Below are 19,989 nucleotides of genomic sequence, written 5' to 3'. Positions count from 1 at the left end.
CATTTGAATGGAAATTAATAAATACAAGTATTTATTGCCACATTAATTTAATTTGAATTTTGACTGACGTTTAATGCTGAACAGAATTGAAATTTCAGAATAGCATTTTATAGCCAGATATTCACTAAGTCATTGCAACAACTTCGTTAAAGCGTTTTCTACACTATTACATGAATGTTTCAAATTACAGCCACAATGAAGTCCAACAAATAAAGGATATAATTCGTCCAAAACAACCATTCGATGTACGGTTTTTAACTTAAAAACATTTTTGTATTTAGTTAATTTATCCCTGTGATGGCGTGTATGAAAATATATTTGTACACCACTGCAAAAATATTATGAAAAAAAATTGCAATTGTAATATTAAATCAACCTATTCATGGTAGCTAATCGCCGCGTGTGAATTTTCGTCAGGCATATCTCTAGAAGGCTTCAGTCGGCTTGCTGGGGTCCTTTTTCACGGGGCTGAGAAGCTTAGCCGCTAACATGCCGACCGTTGGTGTTAAAAGGGACCTTCTTTTTCAAGCTTTAGGAAGAAAGTACAGTGAGTTACATTGACATTATTCCCCATGTACATAAGAAATGTTTTGTATCGCTAAAGCGGAACATTCTCCCTTAATGTCTGTCTGCACACGTAGCCTATGGAACTGTGTCTGATTTCAATGGGAACATTGAGTCTTAACTTTGTGTTTGTCAAAACTTTAAAGCTAGATCGTATAGTGATGAGAAATATATTGCTCAAATCGTCCATACATAACTTGTATGTAATAAAAACGAAATCAGTTAAGTAGATGTCATCTTGTTGCATCATCTTCCATCTGCTGTCAGAAATGCGTGGTGGGATAGGCTGTGTAATGAGCTTTTCATCATAAGAACACACATTACTTTTGTTCACTTTTAAACTGTACCTTTCACAAATCATCCTGTACTTAAATTAACCTTCGATTTGGCTGCGTTATTTTGATATTTAATTCATTGCTTAATTTTGTCCACAGATTCCATCACTCTTATTATTGACCTGTTAAAAGTTTTTGATTTTAATTTTTTGTCATGTATAGGTAGGCCCATGACATTGTTTTAAAATTTGTTGAAAACTTAAATTACATGTTGAGTTGAATTATTTCTTCTGTGTAACCTGAATTTGATTCCAGAAATAGTCATCATTATTCGACATGCATGGGAATAGTTATCCATTACTAACCACCTATCACCTATGACATGTTGTTATAGTCACCACAAACTAAATGAAGATGAACATTCGAATGACTTGCCTGTTGTCTTTTTTTTCCAGCTGATGAGGAGTTTGATGAACTGTGCTTTGAGTTTGGACTGGAGCTTGATGAAATTGTAAGTGTCCCTTCCTCATGGTAATAGAACTGAAAGTTTCATATAGTATTTTAAATATGCACTTTGATAGTGAATATTTGATCACATTTATTCATTTTAATTGATCAAATCCCCAAAAATGTTCATTGTAGTTAATGTGCATTTGTGCTATTGAAATCTGCATTTGATGCAGATTTCAATAGCACCTTAAGGGCAACAGGCGAACACTGCGACACTGCCAATGGGGCCCTGTGTTTTTCAACCAATGTGTCTTGTTATACTAGTTTGCGTGTGAGATCATCAGGTGTGCTGTTGGAAATTATCCAATTTCACCTTACTGCTCTGGGAATTTTAAGCAAATTAATTTGTTTGTACACACAGTATTTCAAGTGTCTATAGCTTTTCACAAAATAAAAGTGATTTTCGACTTTTTCGATTAAGCACAATTACGCTTTTGCCAACTGTGCCTCAGGATTTCTCAATGAAAAGTTTCATTTAATGTCTGAACTTCGGGTTGTTTAAACTATGAGTGAATTTTGCTGCATTTCAATTAATCATTGATATTATAGTTTCATGCCCTGTTGCACATTTGTGACCTTCAACAAATGCTGCTTTTTCAGACATCAGAGAAGGAGTTAATCAGCCGCGAACAGGGAGACTCGAAGGCCGCCGATGCTTCAGACGTCATCCTGTACAAGATCGATGTGCCAGCTAATCGATATGACCTACTGTGTCTGGAAGGATTGGTTCGTGGGCTGCAAGTTTTCAAGAACGAGTGAGTGTACCTTCAGGTGGCCGACTGTTGAATCAGTCTGTTTTTCACAAATGCAAACAATAATGACACTTCCTATTGTTTTTTTTTTCTTGGTTTTTGTGTTGTTGTCTCTTTCAAGTCAAAGCCTTGGCTACCTCATCATTGACCAAGCCAAGACTCTACCTTTATCATACCTCCATATTTTCACATTGCGTTTAATAGATAATACAGGACCTGAAATGTTACTCTTTGTGGATTTTCTTTCATTGCTTAAATGTTATGTAGTGATAATTAGGGTGCAAGTATAATAAGTTGAAATATGGCTTTTGATTCACTCTTTAACTACCTGTATTTCAGGATCGACGCACCACGATACAAACGAGTTAAACCACTTCATGGAGAGCGTCAGAAGCTGATTATCACTAAGGAGGTAATTTCCTTTTCTGATGTTTACATAAATTAATATGATCAACATTGAATGGCTGATTAGACTTGAAACAGCTGTCTCCCTTTTGTTCTTATGTTGGTAGGTGCGCTCTTGGTGAGGTTTCATTGAAATGACTGTTAGAGTCCAAACATTTTAGAGCAATATTTTGTGGGCTATGAAACTGAGGGCACTGTTTCATGAAGCTTCATCAGTTACATCACTGATCATGTCACTTGTCTGTTGTTCGCAGACGGCAGCCGTGAGGCCTCATGCTGTGGCTGCAGTGTTGAGGAACATCACCTTCACGCAGGACCGATATGACAGTTTCATCGAGCTGCAAGAGAAGCTTCATCAGAACATCTGCAGGTCAGAGGACACTTTTTACACCTCATATGAAACACAAGCGCAATTGTTTTTAAACATTTTTTTCTCATGTGAAAGTATCTAAGACATGTGACCACACGGTCATGAATAACCAGAGCTCCTGAATGAGACCTGCTAATTTGATACCAAACTAAGCTCTGAAACAAAAACTGTGAAACTGCAGCCGATGACACTTCTGAAACTCTGAAGATGAAGAATAGCTCATCAGAGAGTTTTAAATCATGATGCAGTCATCTTCTTGATGAATTTTTTACTAGTCCAAAAAAATGTGGTAGTCAGTTCTTAACTTTGAAAATAAACAAATTCTGATCTTTATTGTAGGAAGCGAAGTCTGGTTGCCATCGGAACCCATGACCTAGACACCATCTCTGGTCCTTTCACGTACACAGCCAAAGCTCCCGGAGACATCTGCTTCAAACCACTTAACCAGACCAAAGAATACACCGCCACTCAGCTTATGAGCCTTTATAAGGTAAACTTCCAAGTTGCCATATTTCAAGTCCAAGTGTTGTCCAAATGACTGATGTGATTCTGCACTTTCCTTATTCGTGCAGACAGACAGCCACCTGAGACATTACCTTCATATAATTGAAGACAAACCTGTTTACCCCATCATCTATGACAACAACGGTGTGGTCTTGTCTATGCCTCCAATCATCAATGGTGGGTGTGTTATTAATGCCCAGTACATCATCTGATACATTATTGGTAACGCACAACCATCTCCACAATATAGGTGACCACACAAAAATTAGTCTGAAGACGAAGAATGTGTTCATCGAGTGCACAGCTACAGACCTGACCAAGGTACCTTAGCTTGCTCTGCTCTAAGATTCATGTACATGTTCTTAAAATCTCCTCTGCTCCCTCTTTTCAGGCAAAGATCGTGCTGGACATGATGGTGACCATGTTCAGCGAGTACTGTTCACAGCCTTTCACGTGAGTCACTGACATTTTGTTTCTTAATCTTGAACGCGGGGTCACTTGTTCTGGTTCATGAAGTCAGCATTGCCAGTAAATCCTAAACTATGATTCTCATTTGGAAAGTTGTGGAAAGCACTCGGAAGCCGCTTTTTTTAATACAGCGAAATTACCGGAATAAGGTCATTTTGTGTGGCATGATTTAGGTTTGGGTAACAAGGCAAAATAACAGTGGGGTTTTTTCATACAGTTCAATGTCATTTGTTTTTAGATATTGATTTTGAAATTCCAGTTTTTCTGAAATACACAATAACAACTTGAGTTATTTCAACAGTATATTCACATTAAACATGCAACAAAGCAAATTAATGGAAAGAAATATAAAGTCGATGTAAGAACAATCCTCAACTCAACAACTGTAAAAAGTATAAGGTGCACTCTTTAACAAGGTTCATTAATAACATAAGAGCAGTCTCCACTCGGCTCATTGATATTGAATCATAGAATTAATGTCATGCCAGTGTTTCCGCTGCATGTAAATGATGGTGGCGCACGGCCACGGCTACAGTGAGATCCACCTCGCCTTCAGAAAAATGCTCTCTTTTTAAAGATGAAATATCACGTGATCAGATAAAATTAAGTGTAAAGATTGAAACAAGTGAATAACACGTAACTCATAATCTAGGTAGACATGATTATGGTGGTTTTTAGCCTTTTTTAACAGAGAAACCCTGAAAAAAACTGAATGATGGAAGTCTGTTGCTCATGGAGGTGTCTGGTGGAAACCCTGCATGCAGTGTCTCAACAATAATTTGGGTGGCCAAAGCTATAAGCAAATACTGTCATCCTCAGTGCGAGCTGGCAAAAAGGCCAGCCCATGACCAGTCAAATAGGGTACAAGAATTGGCACATTTTCCAGTCTTCACAATTATCATTGGGTCCTCTCGGTATTTGGATCCACATCACACAACCTCGGTCTCTCGGTCTCAACTGGTCATAAGCAAGTAAGCATATTTTTTTACTCTTAAGTTTGTAACTCTTGCTTCTTGCAGGGTAGAGGAGGCTGAGGTTGTGTGTCCAAATGGGGAGATCTGCATCTATCCGGTATTATACCACTTGCTTCTAAGTTCTAAGATGCTGAATACTTAATAACAGTCTGCCTTTTTATTTTCAGGAGCTGCCATACAGGAAAGAGAAACTGTCTGGCGAATTTGTCAATCGCAAAGTTGGCATCAAGTAAGCCGCAAACCAGTTTATCAAGTTATATTGTTAAGCAGTGTTTGATAATAACTGTTTACTAGGAGTTGTGCATTTATCAGAGTATCATTTAAGGTCACCTATTCTGCAGAGCTGACTGAAATAAAACCGTCCGTTTTGAGTACAGTGGCTTCTGGAAGCACCTAATGTGGTTCAACTCAATTGAAGAGTAATATTGAATTATTGGTTGCTTACTTTTTAAAATTTTCATTATAGAGCAAATTGATCCTTCTCAATGTGTTGGGTTCTCAATTGATTTTAAATGTGCAAAGTCCAAAGAAAAAAAAAACATTCCACATTCTCTAAGAGAGGGATCTTCCAACATGCTATAGTTTTTAAATTTTATTTCTGCATTCTGTTTCATCTTGGACAGTGAGTCGACAGAGAAAATTGCGCAGCTCTTGACTCGCATGTGCCTGAACTCCACGGCTGCACCGGTGGGTGATGAGATTGAGGTGGAGATCCCGCCCACTCGCCCAGACGTCATCCACGCCTGCGACATCATGGAGGACGCAGCCATGGCGTATGGTTTCAACAACATAACCCGCACCACGCCGCGGACCTATACCGTTTCCAACCAGGTATTTCAGATTCCCTTTGAAATTGCTCTATGTTGGATGTCGTGGTCACCATCTGTCACTGGTCATCCACAGTTCCCACTGAACAAGTTGACAGAGCTGTTGAGACAAGACCTCTCTGCTGCGGGATTTACAGAAGCACTCACCTTTGCTCTGGTTTGAACATATGAACACATTGAACAACTCAGATTTGGGGGAAATGCATGTATTGATAACCCTCTCCTCTTAATAGTGCTCACAAGAAGATATTGCGGACAAACTGGGCAAGAAGATCTCTGAAACTAGAGCAATTCACATCTCCAACCCCAAGACTGCAGAATTCCAGGTAACAAGAGGGTACCTGACTTACTTCTCAACATTTAAATGTTTGCTTCTTGGATTTGTCTCGAGAGAAAGTCTGTGAAAGCCAGAGACAGGGAAATGATGAATGATGAAAATGATGGACGAAGAATGTTAGACATGGAAGTGCCAGGCAAAAGAACAAGAAGAAGGCAACATAGTGGTTCATGGTTGAGCTAGAAGAGGACAGATGAGACTGGGAAGGATGATCAAGATAAGGTTATAAGTGGAGGAGGCTGACTTGTTATGGCAGCCCATGACAGGAAATGAAATCCATGCTTCACTCACTCATGTGCTCTTCAACTTAACTTCTCGCTTGTCAAATGAACACATGTATTAGTTTTTAAACATGACGAATTGGTATGGGAATGGAGACTGATGTACAAATTCTTTGATTATCAATTAAACAAGACAGTGTAGTAACCATCCGTTTTAAACAACATACAGTGAATGTTTGGAAAATACTTGAGTGATGATTCCCATTGACAAAAGTTTACCTCTCTCTTTCGTTCCTTTATGCTCATTTGATTTGATTAGATATCCCTTATTTTTTCCACAGCTGATTTATCAATATTTGTATGTACATCTTGAAAAAAAGTCGAACTATTGAGCAGCTCCCCAAAAGCTTGTTTTGTTGTTGTTTGCTGCCGACTTATACCACAAGAGGTTGCTCAGGCGCTTATCGACTCTAACGCTGGATCACCGTGTTTCACCACTAGGTGGCGCGCACCACTTTGCTGCCAGGCCTGCTGAAAACCATTGCAGCCAACAGGAAGATGCCCCTTCCCCTCAAGCTGTTCGAGATATCTGACGTGGTGCTGAAGGATGAGACTAAAGGTAGGAAGTGTAGGAGTGAAGTGATGGAGAGACGTCTGTTCATGGATTGCATAACAATCTGGGAGATTCACACCAGCTGCTCTGTATAAATGTGGATGATTATAATAACATATATGAGGAGCTTCTCAGTGGATGGGTACAGATAGGCAGTGAAGTTAAATTGCAATTTGATGTTAAAACTATTACTGATTTTAATTTTGTTGGGCTCACTTTTTGTTTAAGTAAATAATATGTCCAGCTGGACTGTCAATCATGCCTCACCCCCTCTTCCCAGATGTCGGCGCGAGAAACAGTCGGCGCTTCTGCGCCGTCTACTACAACAAGAACCCCGGCTTTGAGGTGATCCACGGCCTGCTGGACCGCACAATGCAGCTGTTGGAGGTGAAGCCGGGGCGTGGCGATGGCTACCACATCCAGGTTGCAGACGGTAAGTTCAACAGTGAGCCGCATACTAATCCATGAGTTGAGATGCTTTGAGTTGTACAAAGGCTTTGGCAGCAGAAAATGTATTAAGTCTGACATTAAAAGTAGTCTATACTATAGATTCCAGCTGCTCTGAGCCTTAAGCTGCTTTATCATTTGCCAGGGAACACACGAATCCAGGTCATGTGAGGTTACAGAGCTGATTTGTGGGAGATTATGTAAATCCAGGCTATATGACTCTTGAAGGCTGAGCATGACTGTGGCCACTAGTGCTGCAATGTATGCTTGATGGCAGATTGTAGTTTGCCTGACTCCCTGGATTGTACATCTATGTTGTTACAGTGTTTCCCACTTATTTTGAAATTATTCAACCTGTTTGAACAATTTTAAGAGTTGTGAAACATTTTTCCCCCTTCTGTCTGAAAAAAGAACTTGCCAGATGAATGTGCTATCATACAGCCTACTTGCAGCTACAGAGTTGGCTTTTTCAATCTGGGACACTTGATCATGTTCATAAACTCAAAGTATAGAGGAGAAAAATAAGTAATACCTAATGAGTAATGACTCGCTTGAGGTCTTACACGTAACAAATGCGATCTAGAGTGTTAATAGTGTTTGTGTATCACATCTTCATTTTGATCGAATGAAAATGTTTTCTGTCGCCACTTACATGTGCTATGCAACTACATTTCTGGGGATGTGCATATGTAGTGTTGAAACTTCACTGTTGGAGGTGTGTGTTGATCTGAATGAGTGGTGTATAATTTTGATGGAAAACAATGCTACCTCGATGTGCTTTACAAACATGGTCATTGTGAAGAGCTCTATAATCATACAGTGTTCATCGTATGACAGAGCTTTTATAGCAGCGTGTGTAGACAGTTGTGTACGCCAGCTCAAAGCTTGGCGTGAGGCACTGCACGTTTCCACGCTTTGCCGTGAAAAAGTGCATACGCCACATTTGATACATGAAGCCTTTGGGCCCTGCAATTCATATTCTGGATCACTCTTTGTGGACGCTTCTTGTTTATCCTTGTCATAGCGTTTAAAGTAGTTTGATTTCATCTGATGTGTGAACAAGTTGGACATTTTGCCATCAATTGAATAGCAGCATCAGTGGGACACATTTTATTGAAGTATTTTGATATGATGCAGAAAATAGAAGCATCCTCTGTCCTGTTAAACATGGAAAATACTGGCTGTTGTGTATAAAATTTGCCTAAACTAAATAGAATTTTATTAAAGATGTCTGCATTTTTAAGCCGAACAGTGGATAGTGGTTAGTAGTGATGGGCTGATTAAACTATCATAATTTTCAGAGCCCTGCAGGTGGTGTTCTTTAAAAAGGTTTCATTGGAATGGTTGTTCAATTCCGAAAGATTTTAGAGTGGTGATTGCCATTTAGTGGGCTCTGAAAATGAGGATACTGTTTCATGAAGCCTCATAGGCCCATCACTAGTGGCTAGTACTGTGGCTCTTGTAGCAAAGTTTGTGGAATTCGACTGATCTCACACTGGACACACTCCTTCTATATTCCAAAAATATATGGACGTGACTCAGTTGTCTGTACTGTGGAACTGACTGTGTGTAAGCTGTGTCTGTAAGGGAGTTAGCAGAATGAATGGATGAAGTCGACACCGGAAGTTTTTGAAAATGATCTTGCAGATTGTTGTGAAATAGTTCAACTAACGTCATTCCATTTAGTAGTTGTTGAACAGGTTTTTCAGTGCATACTGATTACTATGCTAGGAATGTTGTGAGTTGTATTCCTTGTGTGTTTTAAGTGGAAATTGCATTTAAAAAACAACTTTATATATTCCTAAAGTTTGTAATTACCCTTTAGGAAAAAAACTGTTGGAAAATACTTGTTTGTAGTCCGTGTCATTTGTGCTAGTGTGCCTCCTCCCTTATTCTGAACTGTCTCCTTTGATTTCTGTTGCAGTCCTGATGGATTCAATAGGGCCCTTTCTGTAAGAACATCATTTTTATAAATCACCTTGAAACAGTAATGCTTCTACTGAAACTCTTTCGCCCTTCCCTCTTCATGATGTAGCATTTATTTATGGAAAAAAAGGCCTCTAATGTTTTCTGGGCACTTTCTAGACAACGTGTTTGGGATGTTGGTCACACTTAAGATTAATCTATTACTATGAATAAACTACTTATTCATTGGTATTCGCAGCACGTTGTCCAGTAATGAATAATTATTAAGTATTTATTTGTGTCTTTTGAAGACTGACTAGCTTTTACTCTGTAGTAGTCAACAATAGTTCACTCAAAAAAAAAAACACAACTACACCAACAATACTAGTATAGTATTACTTGTAATTAAGAAAGTAATTATACATTAATGAATAATAATAAATTAATAGTTAATGTGTTCCCCATTCTAAAGTATTGCCAAAAGGAGGATTGAAGGAGCAATGAATCCTAAGGCTTGTCAGTCAGACATTTGTTGTCACCTGTGCTGGGTTATAGGTGATGATTTTCAATGATACTAATTTACTTTTTACTCATTTAAAATGTACTATTTAATTGTTTGGGGGGGAAAAAAGTATTGTAGTGATGAACACTTCCCAAAATATTTCGGAGATATGTTTGTTTTACAAATGAAGGCTTTCAAAAGTGCTGAGAAAGAGCAGACCTCCACACACAGTGTATATTTTATATGTTAATGCCCTACATTTATTCTGTCCATATATTGGTATGCATGTTTATCATTTGAAATATTACTGGTAGCAATGAGCTCAATGGGATAGCTGGTGGCAGTAACGCTCCAAAACGTGGTTGCACAACACACACACTAGGTGGGGAAGAAGTGGCTCTTGCACTGCAGCTGTCTTCCTATACAAAGTGTGTAGAAAGTTTGTAGTCATCTTTTCAGGTTTTACTTCATCTTTTCATTGTAAGAAATAAACGTAAGGAGTCGCTAACATGGCTGTGGAACTATACAGTAATATGCAGTATGACCTTGTATCGTACAGAGTTGGTTCAGTTGAATTGGAATGCAACTGAATTCAAATTCATCCGTGTTGCATAAGTGGGAATAGTAAACGTTCTTCAATGACATCACACGAGTCTACTACTGTTGATGCAGCCATTTGGTGCAGGTAAACAAGCTCTTCACTTCAGTGTCAAAGGTGAAATACCGATCCGTTGTGTATGGAGGCTGGATGTAATCGTGCTTCTGAGCATGAAAGCCTGTTCTCCCATAAAGATGTAGCGTGCAATAAGAAATGGGTGAAGCAACTTATAAGAACGAGGGACAGTCTTCAGTGTTGTCGGTTATCTGCAGCCATCATTTGGCTGCAGTGCAGGACGTGAAGGTTCACCTGAAATAGGTTCTGAAACCATCTGCAATACCCATGGTTTTCATGCAAGGATAAGTGGTGGTTGAAAAGTAGCATTGTCAAAACATGCGCAGTAAAGAATAAGACCCTTTGTTTACTCACACGCATTCTATATTTTGTACTGTTGATAGTGAATAGAGTATCACTGCCAGTTCATCATTATTTTTATATGACCGTTTACTGCTTTGGAGCTGACCAACTTCTCACTCTTACTCTTCAGACCCTTCATCCTCTGACAAGCACAAGTCATTGAACAACTTGGTTTGAAAAAACATAAGTCCATTGTTTACATGAACCTGCTCTTCTTCCTAAAAAATCGCTGACTCTCGCTCAAATGTGCGCGACATCCTCTGCCTCCGTGCACTCAGCCGTACTTGTTTACAGAGTTGGTACCGCCAGTTACATCACGAGAAAGCGGCGATGTTTGACACATTTATGATGAACTATGGTCACACTTGTCCTCATCATGGTGTAAGTCATGGTGTGATATGGAAATGCACAGTATTACTTCTGTCTAATTATCTCTTGGTTGACTTTATGTCGGTGATCCTTCAAGTTCTGAATTACTGTCCCATGTAGTCTAAGTTGGGAATTGGGCTTTAATGAATTTAGTGAAGTTCCCTTTCCTTTTTTCCCACACTACCAGTTGAGCTCAATGTTGGTTACATCAGCACCTCCAGTGATGCGTCACAATTGACAGAAATTAGGTTTTAATACTCAGTCTGCTTACTTTAACTCATGTTGACATGGGAAAGGAACGCTGATACTCATAGTAAAGGCGTGGTCAGATGGAAATGTGATGGCTGTCATGTCTGCTTTACTGTACAGCTCAACTGTGTTTAACTTTGGGGCAAGTATGTTTTGATCCTATGAGATCATTAATACAAACGGTTCTGCTGGAGAATTTGAAACAGAACTCTTGTCTTTTATGCTTATTCTATTTAATCAATACACTCAAGGACATTCCCACATGCCTGCTGAGATTATAAGACGTTATAGTATTCTTCAATTGTTCTGGATATCTTGAGGTTTTGTAAAATTATGTTGCCATTGATCCCGTTTCATTTGACTGTTGTGATTAAAAGGTGGACTGACCTCCAGTGACCTTTCCCAGCGAGAAAAAAACTCTCAGCTAACTCTGACCGAAGTACACAAGGTGGTATTTTTTTTGCAGCTAACATAAGGACTGGAGATGATTATATTGCGCTTGTATGGAGTGGTTCTAGTATTCAAGTAGTATTTTATTGAAGAGAGCAAATTAATTTAGCCAGAAAATGGGAAAATGAAGTTTTGTTTTGAATACATTGTGAAGAAAATACAATGAAATGTATTTTTGAAAAGTATTTTAAGAAACTATTAAGTCCAAGAACTAAGAAATTTATGTTTAATGAGATTGATATTATGTGTTTCGTTTAAACCTTTTGATAATAAAAAAGAAAAATAAATATGCTATCTGATTATTTACTATTTTTGAAGGACACTCTCAGTGCTTTTCTAATTTAGACATTTATTCGCTGTGTCACCAGTCAATTTAAATCTATTAGTTGTAGTGTTTCCTTCACACCGTTGTGTTTTTGATGTCACGCAAAACTCTTTTTTTTTTTTGCTTTTGCAGTATTTTACACTTGCAATAACAGGAGCAAAGTAGTAGGCTATTTCTGCTACGTATTTAATCTGTTCTAACTACTCCTTTTAGTTTCTTGGATGGTTTTAAATCCCAATAAAAAGGGTTTTGATTCAGTTGCTATACAGTATATTTGGTTCCTCAAAATGTAGCATTTCGCATTTGATTTGGCATTTATCCAAAGTATATCAGGATATGAATTTAAGACCATATCTTCAAGCCCTACATCCTTTTCACTGCTTCATCTTGTTGACTCTGTCTATGTCACTGTAAAATGTGGGCTTCGGTTGGTGAACACGCCATAACTTCTCACCAGAATCCAGATTTTTCCCCTTCAGCATTTGATGCTAGTGCCACTAATGTGGCTTGAATCCAATTGAAGCTGTCGCCCCCAAACACGTGGCGTCCTCCACGCACATGCTGTAGTGCGACAGTTTTCTTCTTTACATTTCTGTCTGTCTTATACTGTATCTCTCTCAGATTGGTATCGCTTTTGTGACGGACTGAGGTTGTGAAACATTTTGATTCCTCACTGTGCATTCTTTCTCCCATATTCCCTTCTATCCTACCATTCTTCCCCATGCGCCAAGGTCAGACTGCCAGAAATCTACTCTGCATCCGGTTCAGACTGCAAATCAATGTGCTCAAGTATCAGTGAAGAGAGGAAGGAGGGTCAGCGGAGTGAATGAAAGGTTGAAATTAGACTAGCGGAAGGCAAAGGAGAAAGAAAAGGATGATGCAATGGAGGTGAGATGACAGTGTGGGAGTGCAGGTTTCACGTCACCACTGCAGCATCAGGCACCAGCGGTCCACCTGACTGGCACTTAGAGGGAAGCAGGAGTCATCACTAATGCACGCTGGACACGCACCTCTATTACCTCTGGGCTGCTGTTGCACACTCCACGCACCATTAGGCTAATCCACTGCCACATATGTCTGCAAGTCCTTAACCCCATTACAAGGTCATGACCCTTCCTGAGAGCTCACCTGACACGCTCACCCCACTGTCCATCACCAGGGGGAAGCAGCACTAACACCCACTGAGGCAGGAAGGTCATCTGGGTTTTTCCTCCCGCAGCAGGGACGACATAATGAGTCTGGGGAGCAAAAGTGGAGAAAAGTCATTTAAGAAACAGATGCACACGTTTCACTTAACAAGGGTGTCGAATCGAAGCTACCCAGGCTACTCACTCCTGTGTTTTTCCAATAATTGACCTTCACTGTTGGGCCTTCATAGATTTTTATTCAAGTGGCGTTTAGTGATGTCAGCACGACTTTTCTGCGGTAGGTTCGGCCAAAACAATACTGTCAGTGCAGGAGGCGGCAGCAGAAAAGGTGTATTATTGCAATGGGACTCTACTTTGTCCATCATTGCAGCGCAGTTTTAATTAGATTTCTAATGGCTGGTGCATCTCTGAACAGTATTTAATCTGAGGGCTCTGCCAAACTTGACACTGTGGCCAACGGGATAGTGAAGTTGCAGAAGGTTAATTACTTCTACAGGAATGTGGGAACACAAGTCTGACCTTAAAGTTTGCTCCTCAGCTTTTTCCTATCTCAGCTATAGGAAAGTAATTGAGTCCATGAGTTCAGGCTCCCACTCTGTGAACTGAATTATTACCCTCAGTATTGTTTTTCAGTTCAAGCATTGATGTTGTTTCAATGAACATGAGGTTCCAAAGAATGAGGAAAGACTTGGCAGTGTGAAAACTACTGACTCATTTAGTTAAAAAAAATGTTTGTCAAAGTTAGTATTAAAATTAGTGATAGTGTTCTGGAGCTTCATGAAACTCTGTCCTCATTTTCAGAACCCACTAGGTGGCACTCTGTGCTCTAACATTCAACAGCTCTTTCAATGAAACTGCACATCATTTCTAACACGAGAGCGCCACCTACTGACCGCTGAAAATGAGGACACTGTTTCATGAAGCCTCATTGATCCGTCTCTTCCAACTTACTCCATTTTAGCCTTTGTGCCACTTTAAGATACGTAATGTGATAGCACACAGACTCAAAACCCAAGCACTGCTATGTTGATGTCAAAAGTAGTGAAACAACAGAGCAATTGATTCCTTTCAATAAAAAGCACATGAGAGGAAAGGTTCAGTTTCCGGTGCTCTTCGTCAGCTGTTGTATACTCTTGAGAGAGTATTTTTGTCTTGGATTGGAATGTTCCTCGCCTAGTTGTTTTCTGGTAGTGGTTGTTCAGGCCCCGTGTGCTCAGGGTTTTTCTTTAACAAATTCAAGGTTTCTCTGAAGGCTAATGTCTGTGCAACAACTTGATCTGATTGTTTTTATGGGTCTTTGACTCCAGCAGTTTCCTGCTCAGTTTGTTGTTCTCCAGATCCCTTTAATTAGCCTCTGCGTCTAATAAGACATCAAACACAGGCTGATGAGAATGTCAAGCAGTTGCTTCACTTCTCAAAACTGATGCTGGAGTGCTGCTTGGATGCAATGAGGACAAACTTAAATCTGTTGTTTACCACAGCACAATCGTGATATCAGGTAACCGCTTGGCTATAACTGGTGTTTTGTAGTTTCCTTTGTGGATTACAATGACCTCCGTATTTATAGGCTCATGAAACACATACAACACTGTTACAGTAGCTGTATTGCTAAATGATGGCAGCACGCAATCTACTGTTGCTAATATAAGTTGCGAAAAAGATTTTAAAATGAGCAGAAACATGACAATTCTGCAACTTGTGATAAACTCGTGGCTCACTCGCTGCATTTGGACTTGCATACATGAACATGACGAGACTGCGATGGTGCACCTTGCTCTCCAGCTCTGCGGTATTTGACAGCCGACCCGGGCGCGTGACTGTTGTTCAGTGTGGTGGACTTTGGTTTGCGATCGTAGTTTTAAAGGTTTAAAACTACGTAGGTTTTATAGGTTCTTGACGCGGTCGTCTGCCTTGGTTCACATCAACACATGCAGGTTTCCCGCTGCGCTGGCGCCTCCGCGAAACACCGTGGTGAAAATAGTTGGATATTGGACGGAGCTCCGCTCCTGTATTGGCGGCAGGGTCCTCTTCTGCGTCCCCATTAGGGTTCACTGATCACGGACACACTCTCACAGGCAGCGCTAATGCTACAACGCGGCATCAGTTAGGGACCATCAACAAACGCTAAAGCTGCCAATGTATTTGTGAAATCTTCAATAAGGCAATGAAAAACAACCATTTTAAGAGAGACAATTGTGACAAGCTTTTTCATCACACAAGACAAAGGACTGAAGTTTGCATCATGATTTCTAGAATGGAATATGATCTAGGAAATGTGTCCAGACTGGTCCATAGTTCAAGTCAACTGTTCAGAGACATGAGACACAGCAGACAGACGGCTCAATTTAACCCCTAAATAAATCTGGCAGAGCCGTCTGTCAGACACGAGTGGGTTCTACCAGAGACGTGAAACATTGAATTTCTCATCTCTACACTTAGTTAACTATTATATTTAAACATAAACAAATAACGATGTTGGAGACAAACTCCACTAATAAGTGTCATCATAAAACAGTTTCAAGAGAGACTGTAGTGTGTCCAACACATGGAATAGAATGAAAATGTATTTGTCGTGAGAATGATTGTTATCACCGGCAACAATGTTGGCAAGATAAGGATTCTGGCTTTTTGTTTCTTTTTGTTTTGTTTGTCTGAAGGCTGCTGTTTGTTTCAGCTGACACCTGACCTGGTTAACCAATGTGTGCCTGCACCCACCGCAGCTCATTTATGGATAAGTTTGAGACTTGTTTTATGTACTTGGTCTTGATCTCAAAATGGCTTGGTCTTGTCTTGGTCTCAATACTCCCGATAATGTCTTGGTCTCCATTGGTGTGGTCTTGACTGCAACACCAGGGAAAGATAGGACACAACATGACAGCAGTTGTCTCTGTTATAATCTTTTTGAAGTCAGAGAATGGTCCATCGTCTTATGTTCCACAACAGATGGGGAACGGTAATTCCAGTTGCCTCTCATTACGCGCTCATTTCGAATGTGGCACCTGGACTGAGGTGGGTCACTGCAGCTCTCCAAGGTGTCTGAATCACACAGGAGAATTGTCCTTGCCACATTCATTTCGCCTCAAACTATCTGATAGTGATGATCAGCTGATCAACCACACCTTTTGGCATATGGTGGAACGGAAGGTTGATGTCTCTGATGTGCAGACAGATGGCTCTGTGACGGTTTCATGTTAATATAAGAAATGTTTCCTGCACACTGATGCGCTGACCTTTGTAATGAAGAAGCAACCAGTCAGTTATTCAATGCAGTGCTTGACATGCCGACTTGCTTCGTTCGAGACATCTCATACAGAGGCCGTTTTGCCAACGGTTGTTAATAACTAGTAACATGCCTCTACACCATTCAACGCAGATTGCTGTAGTCATTAAAAATATGTCCAGATATTGGAGAATTGCCATCATGGTCATGATGTTCTGCTCATTTTACCAAGTGGGATTCTGGTCCTTTATGTCCTAATCTAGCGAGAGGGAACCGGCTTTTAAATCTCTTTTCAAAACACATTTTGACTGGCTGGCCTTTATGTGACTGGATTTGCCAACGGGAGTTTTTTTTTTTTTCTTTTATTTCTTTATTTATTTTTTAAACTACCGCACTGCACGACGGGTATGTCTTCTTTACCTCTGTGCACTTGCCCTGTTCTGATCTGTGTTCCCTACCGATAGTTTGCCTTTCTCTATGCCATGCCTGATTGTTTTGTGTCATGCGTTGATGACTCTATTATGCAAAGCACCTTGTGACCCCTCATGTCTGAAAGGTTCTAAAAAAATAAGGATTTATTATTACTATTAGTGTTAGTAGTATTAATAATATAATGTGCTCCCATGTTTCACTTTGCTTGGCTAAATTCACAATTTCTAATGCTCTAGGAGGAATTTTCGTGTGAAAAACAATGGGAGGAAACAAAATAATATTCTGTTTTCGCTGTAGCCATTATAAGCAGTGGGAGAGTCTACAGCGGTGGTGTCGAAGTGTATCTCACTAAGAGTCCGAGGCGTAAAAAAATGTATATTTGTTGATCCTGACCTTTCGCTGAGGATAAGAGTCTTAACAGAAAGAAATATGAGGGATTCCCGCAGCACTATATTGTTATGGTGGCTGCCAAGCTTAGAGCTTCTGTGATGTTTCAAACACATCAATGTTCTACACCTCTGATTTTTGGAAGCCAATCTTTACATCTGGCATCTCATGTTGTTCACTGCTGTGTCCCAACACTAGAGACTCAAGTTAGTCTCCTTGAAGTTCAAGCACACATCCGCTTTCCATTTGCATAGAATCCCCCTCTGTTTCCTGATGAATTTTGAACATTTGTACTCTGTTTGCCTGAAATCTGTCGAGCAGGAGCTGTTTGTTGGTGGCAACATCGACATGCTTTACAGGAGTTTATGGTGTGCTTCGGATTAGTTGTTGAATTCAGTTTGGAAATGGCGTATTTTAAAATGCTACTGTGTCATGTCAAGTGTTTTGGCTGGCCAGATTTGGCCCCCTGTCCTTGAGTTTGACACCGGAGGTAACAGAAATATGCTCACATCCAGCCAGTTAGCGACTGTTGTTGGTTCTCCCCAACCTTTAATATTGTCCTGTCCTTTTATTGACAGTCAAAGGTGACATGTAGTCATGAATGGTACATCTGGCCTCTGAGCCGAACACACACATGTGGTGTTTGTGTGTGTGTGTGGTTGTGACGTGCTCGGGCTGCTGATTGGAAATTTAGGATGTTCCAGGAGCTATTTATATAGTTGCCATGACATCAAGCCAGTGACGTGTGGACGGACGTAAGCAGAGTCCAGTTTGATAAACTGGACAGCCACGGGCAGCGGAAATGAAAGAGCAGATAACGGATCTTTAATGTCTCTTCTTCACCAGAAACCGCAGATGCTTGATCATCGTCCATGAGACAAGCGACCATCCAAGCACTGAGATTTGGAGCTCGGTAGCGTGGGAAGAACCGAAGCACTATGGGAAATTGTTTTGCCTCTTCTTGTGCCATCGTTGTCATGGCAACCGCTTGTATCTTGTTAGATCTTGTCAAGTCTGTCAGGGGTTTTGAGCAAACGCCTCTCACATCAACACGAGGGTTTTCACCATCCCTCTGTGGAAGCCTTTGATTCCATCAGGCAGCTGTCGAACTGTGGACCAGTCTGTCTGCAGGAAGCAGATTTTGTTTAGACTGGAGCTGAGGGAAAGTGAAACTTACTGCCGCGACTGGATGAATTCAGTGTCAAAGTCTGACACTTGAAGCTCAGCAGTAGACAGAAGAAGCACTTATTGCCGTGTGATATGTAGAATCACCAGCCTAGGAGGATGTTTATTCAGTTTAATTCCTCTCCGTTGTGACTCATTGACCATAGATTCAAAGGCTGCTAATGTTTAGCTGCCAGTGGCATCTTTCTCCGTGCACTGATCTAGTCTGCAGGCCGTAAACAGGAAACGCAGAGATCCTCACGTCCTCTCTTGTCAACAGCGTGACTACACTCGTCGTGTTTCTCCTTTCAGACTCCGCCTTCTTTCCGGGCCGCTGTGCTGAGATTTTCGTCCAGGGGAAGAGCGTCGGCCGTCTGGGAGTCCTCCACCCTGATGTCATCAACCGCTTCGAGCTGACCATGCCCTGCTCTGCCCTGGAGATCGACATCGAGCCGTTCCTGTGAGTGCTTCCCTTCCTCTTCATGGTCTGTTTGGTGGTCACCAGACTTTATGAATGAGGAGGTTGTGCGTCTGCCAGCGTGTGCGTGGGCTTGTGTTAGCGCGTGCTTATTACAGTGTGTGACTCACTACCTGTGCCTCTGTTGCGTTGGCTCTTTCAGTGGGCACACAGCAGAAACCCCCCTCACTCATGACGTCCCCATGCAGGAAGTCAGCAAGAAGAACTTCCCCACGCAGTCTCCTGCCTCCAGCCCCGTTTCCACTAATACAGTGTTTGGCGACATGAGCTCAGCCGCCGGTCTGAAGGCTCTCAACGACTTCCTGGCTGACAAGAGCTACGTCGAAGGGTTTGTGGCCTCTCAGGCGGATGTGGAGTTGTTGGAATCCATCCCCTCCGTTCCTGCAAGCAGCTTCAGCCACCTGCTGCGCTGGTACAGCCACATCAAGTCTTACCAGAAAGAAAGGGCCAACCTCCCTGCAGCCAAGAAGCAGCTGGTCCTCCCGGCCATCTCAACCAACGGCAGCGACGACGAAGACGACCTGGACCTGTTCGGCTCGGATGACGAAGCCCAGTCCGAAGAAGCCGAGAGACTTAAAGAGCAGCGCCTGGCTGACTACGCCGCAAGGAAGTCCAAGAAGCCAGCCATCATCGCCAAGTCTTCCATCCTGCTGGACGTCAAACCCTGGGACGACGAGACAGACATGGCCAAGATGGAGGAGTGTGTGCGCAGTGTCAGCATGGAAGGGCTGCTGTGGGGGCAGTCCAAGCTGGTGCCCGTGGGCTACGGCATCAAGAAGCTGCAGATCGGATGTGTGGTGGAGGATGACAAAGTAGGAACGGACCAGCTGGAGGAAGCCATCATCGCCTTCGAGGATCACGTGCAGTCAGTCGACGTCGCCGCCTTTAATAAGATCTAAATCATGTCGCATTGATTTACTGATATTAGCCAGAGATGAATAAAGATGGATCAAAATCATGTCAACACTCAGGTCACGCATTTGAAATCAATGCGTCGAATAAAGTGATTCTCAACTTTGACTGTTTCACCAGTTCTAGTAGTGTGGTTTTTATACCTCCATTTGTTGAGAATGCTCCT

General features: G+C 41.2%; 1 protein-coding gene across 1 annotated transcript; it reads left to right on the top strand.

The window, feature by feature from the left end:
• The first annotated feature begins 437 nt into the window (after positions 1-437).
• On the top strand, positions 438-19,938 carry farsb (phenylalanyl-tRNA synthetase subunit beta). Its single transcript, XM_053873574.1, has 18 exons — positions 438-547; positions 1,295-1,350; positions 1,950-2,104; positions 2,441-2,513; positions 2,761-2,876; positions 3,216-3,366; positions 3,449-3,557; positions 3,631-3,701; positions 3,772-3,833; positions 4,868-4,919; positions 4,990-5,051; positions 5,446-5,653; positions 5,726-5,806; positions 5,883-5,975; positions 6,709-6,826; positions 7,101-7,253; positions 18,746-18,893; positions 19,054-19,938. The coding sequence occupies exons 1-18, from the start codon at positions 490-492 to the stop codon at positions 19,808-19,810; spliced, it is 2,523 nt and encodes an 840-aa protein (XP_053729549.1). The 5' UTR covers positions 438-489; the 3' UTR covers positions 19,811-19,938.
• Positions 19,939-19,989: the final 51 nt, after the last annotated feature.

The sequence above is a fragment of the Synchiropus splendidus genome, chromosome 8 (assembly GCF_027744825.2).
Source record: "Synchiropus splendidus isolate RoL2022-P1 chromosome 8, RoL_Sspl_1.0, whole genome shotgun sequence".
NCBI classification, from domain to species: domain Eukaryota; kingdom Metazoa; phylum Chordata; class Actinopteri; order Syngnathiformes; family Callionymidae; genus Synchiropus; species Synchiropus splendidus.
This window is presented reverse-complemented; position numbering and strand designations above follow the sequence as displayed.

Excerpts from the sequence above, each read along its gene's own strand:
- farsb (XM_053873574.1), top strand. The coding sequence starts at position 490 with ATGCCGACCGTTGGTGTTAAAAGGGACCTTCTTTTTCAAGCTTTAGGA. Across the intron at positions 2,105-2,440 it reads CTGCAAGTTTTCAAGAACGA|GATCGACGCACCACGATACA; the intron begins GTGAGTGTACCT and ends CCTGTATTTCAG. Across the intron at positions 4,920-4,989 it reads GGGAGATCTGCATCTATCCG|GAGCTGCCATACAGGAAAGA; the intron begins GTATTATACCAC and ends TTTTATTTTCAG.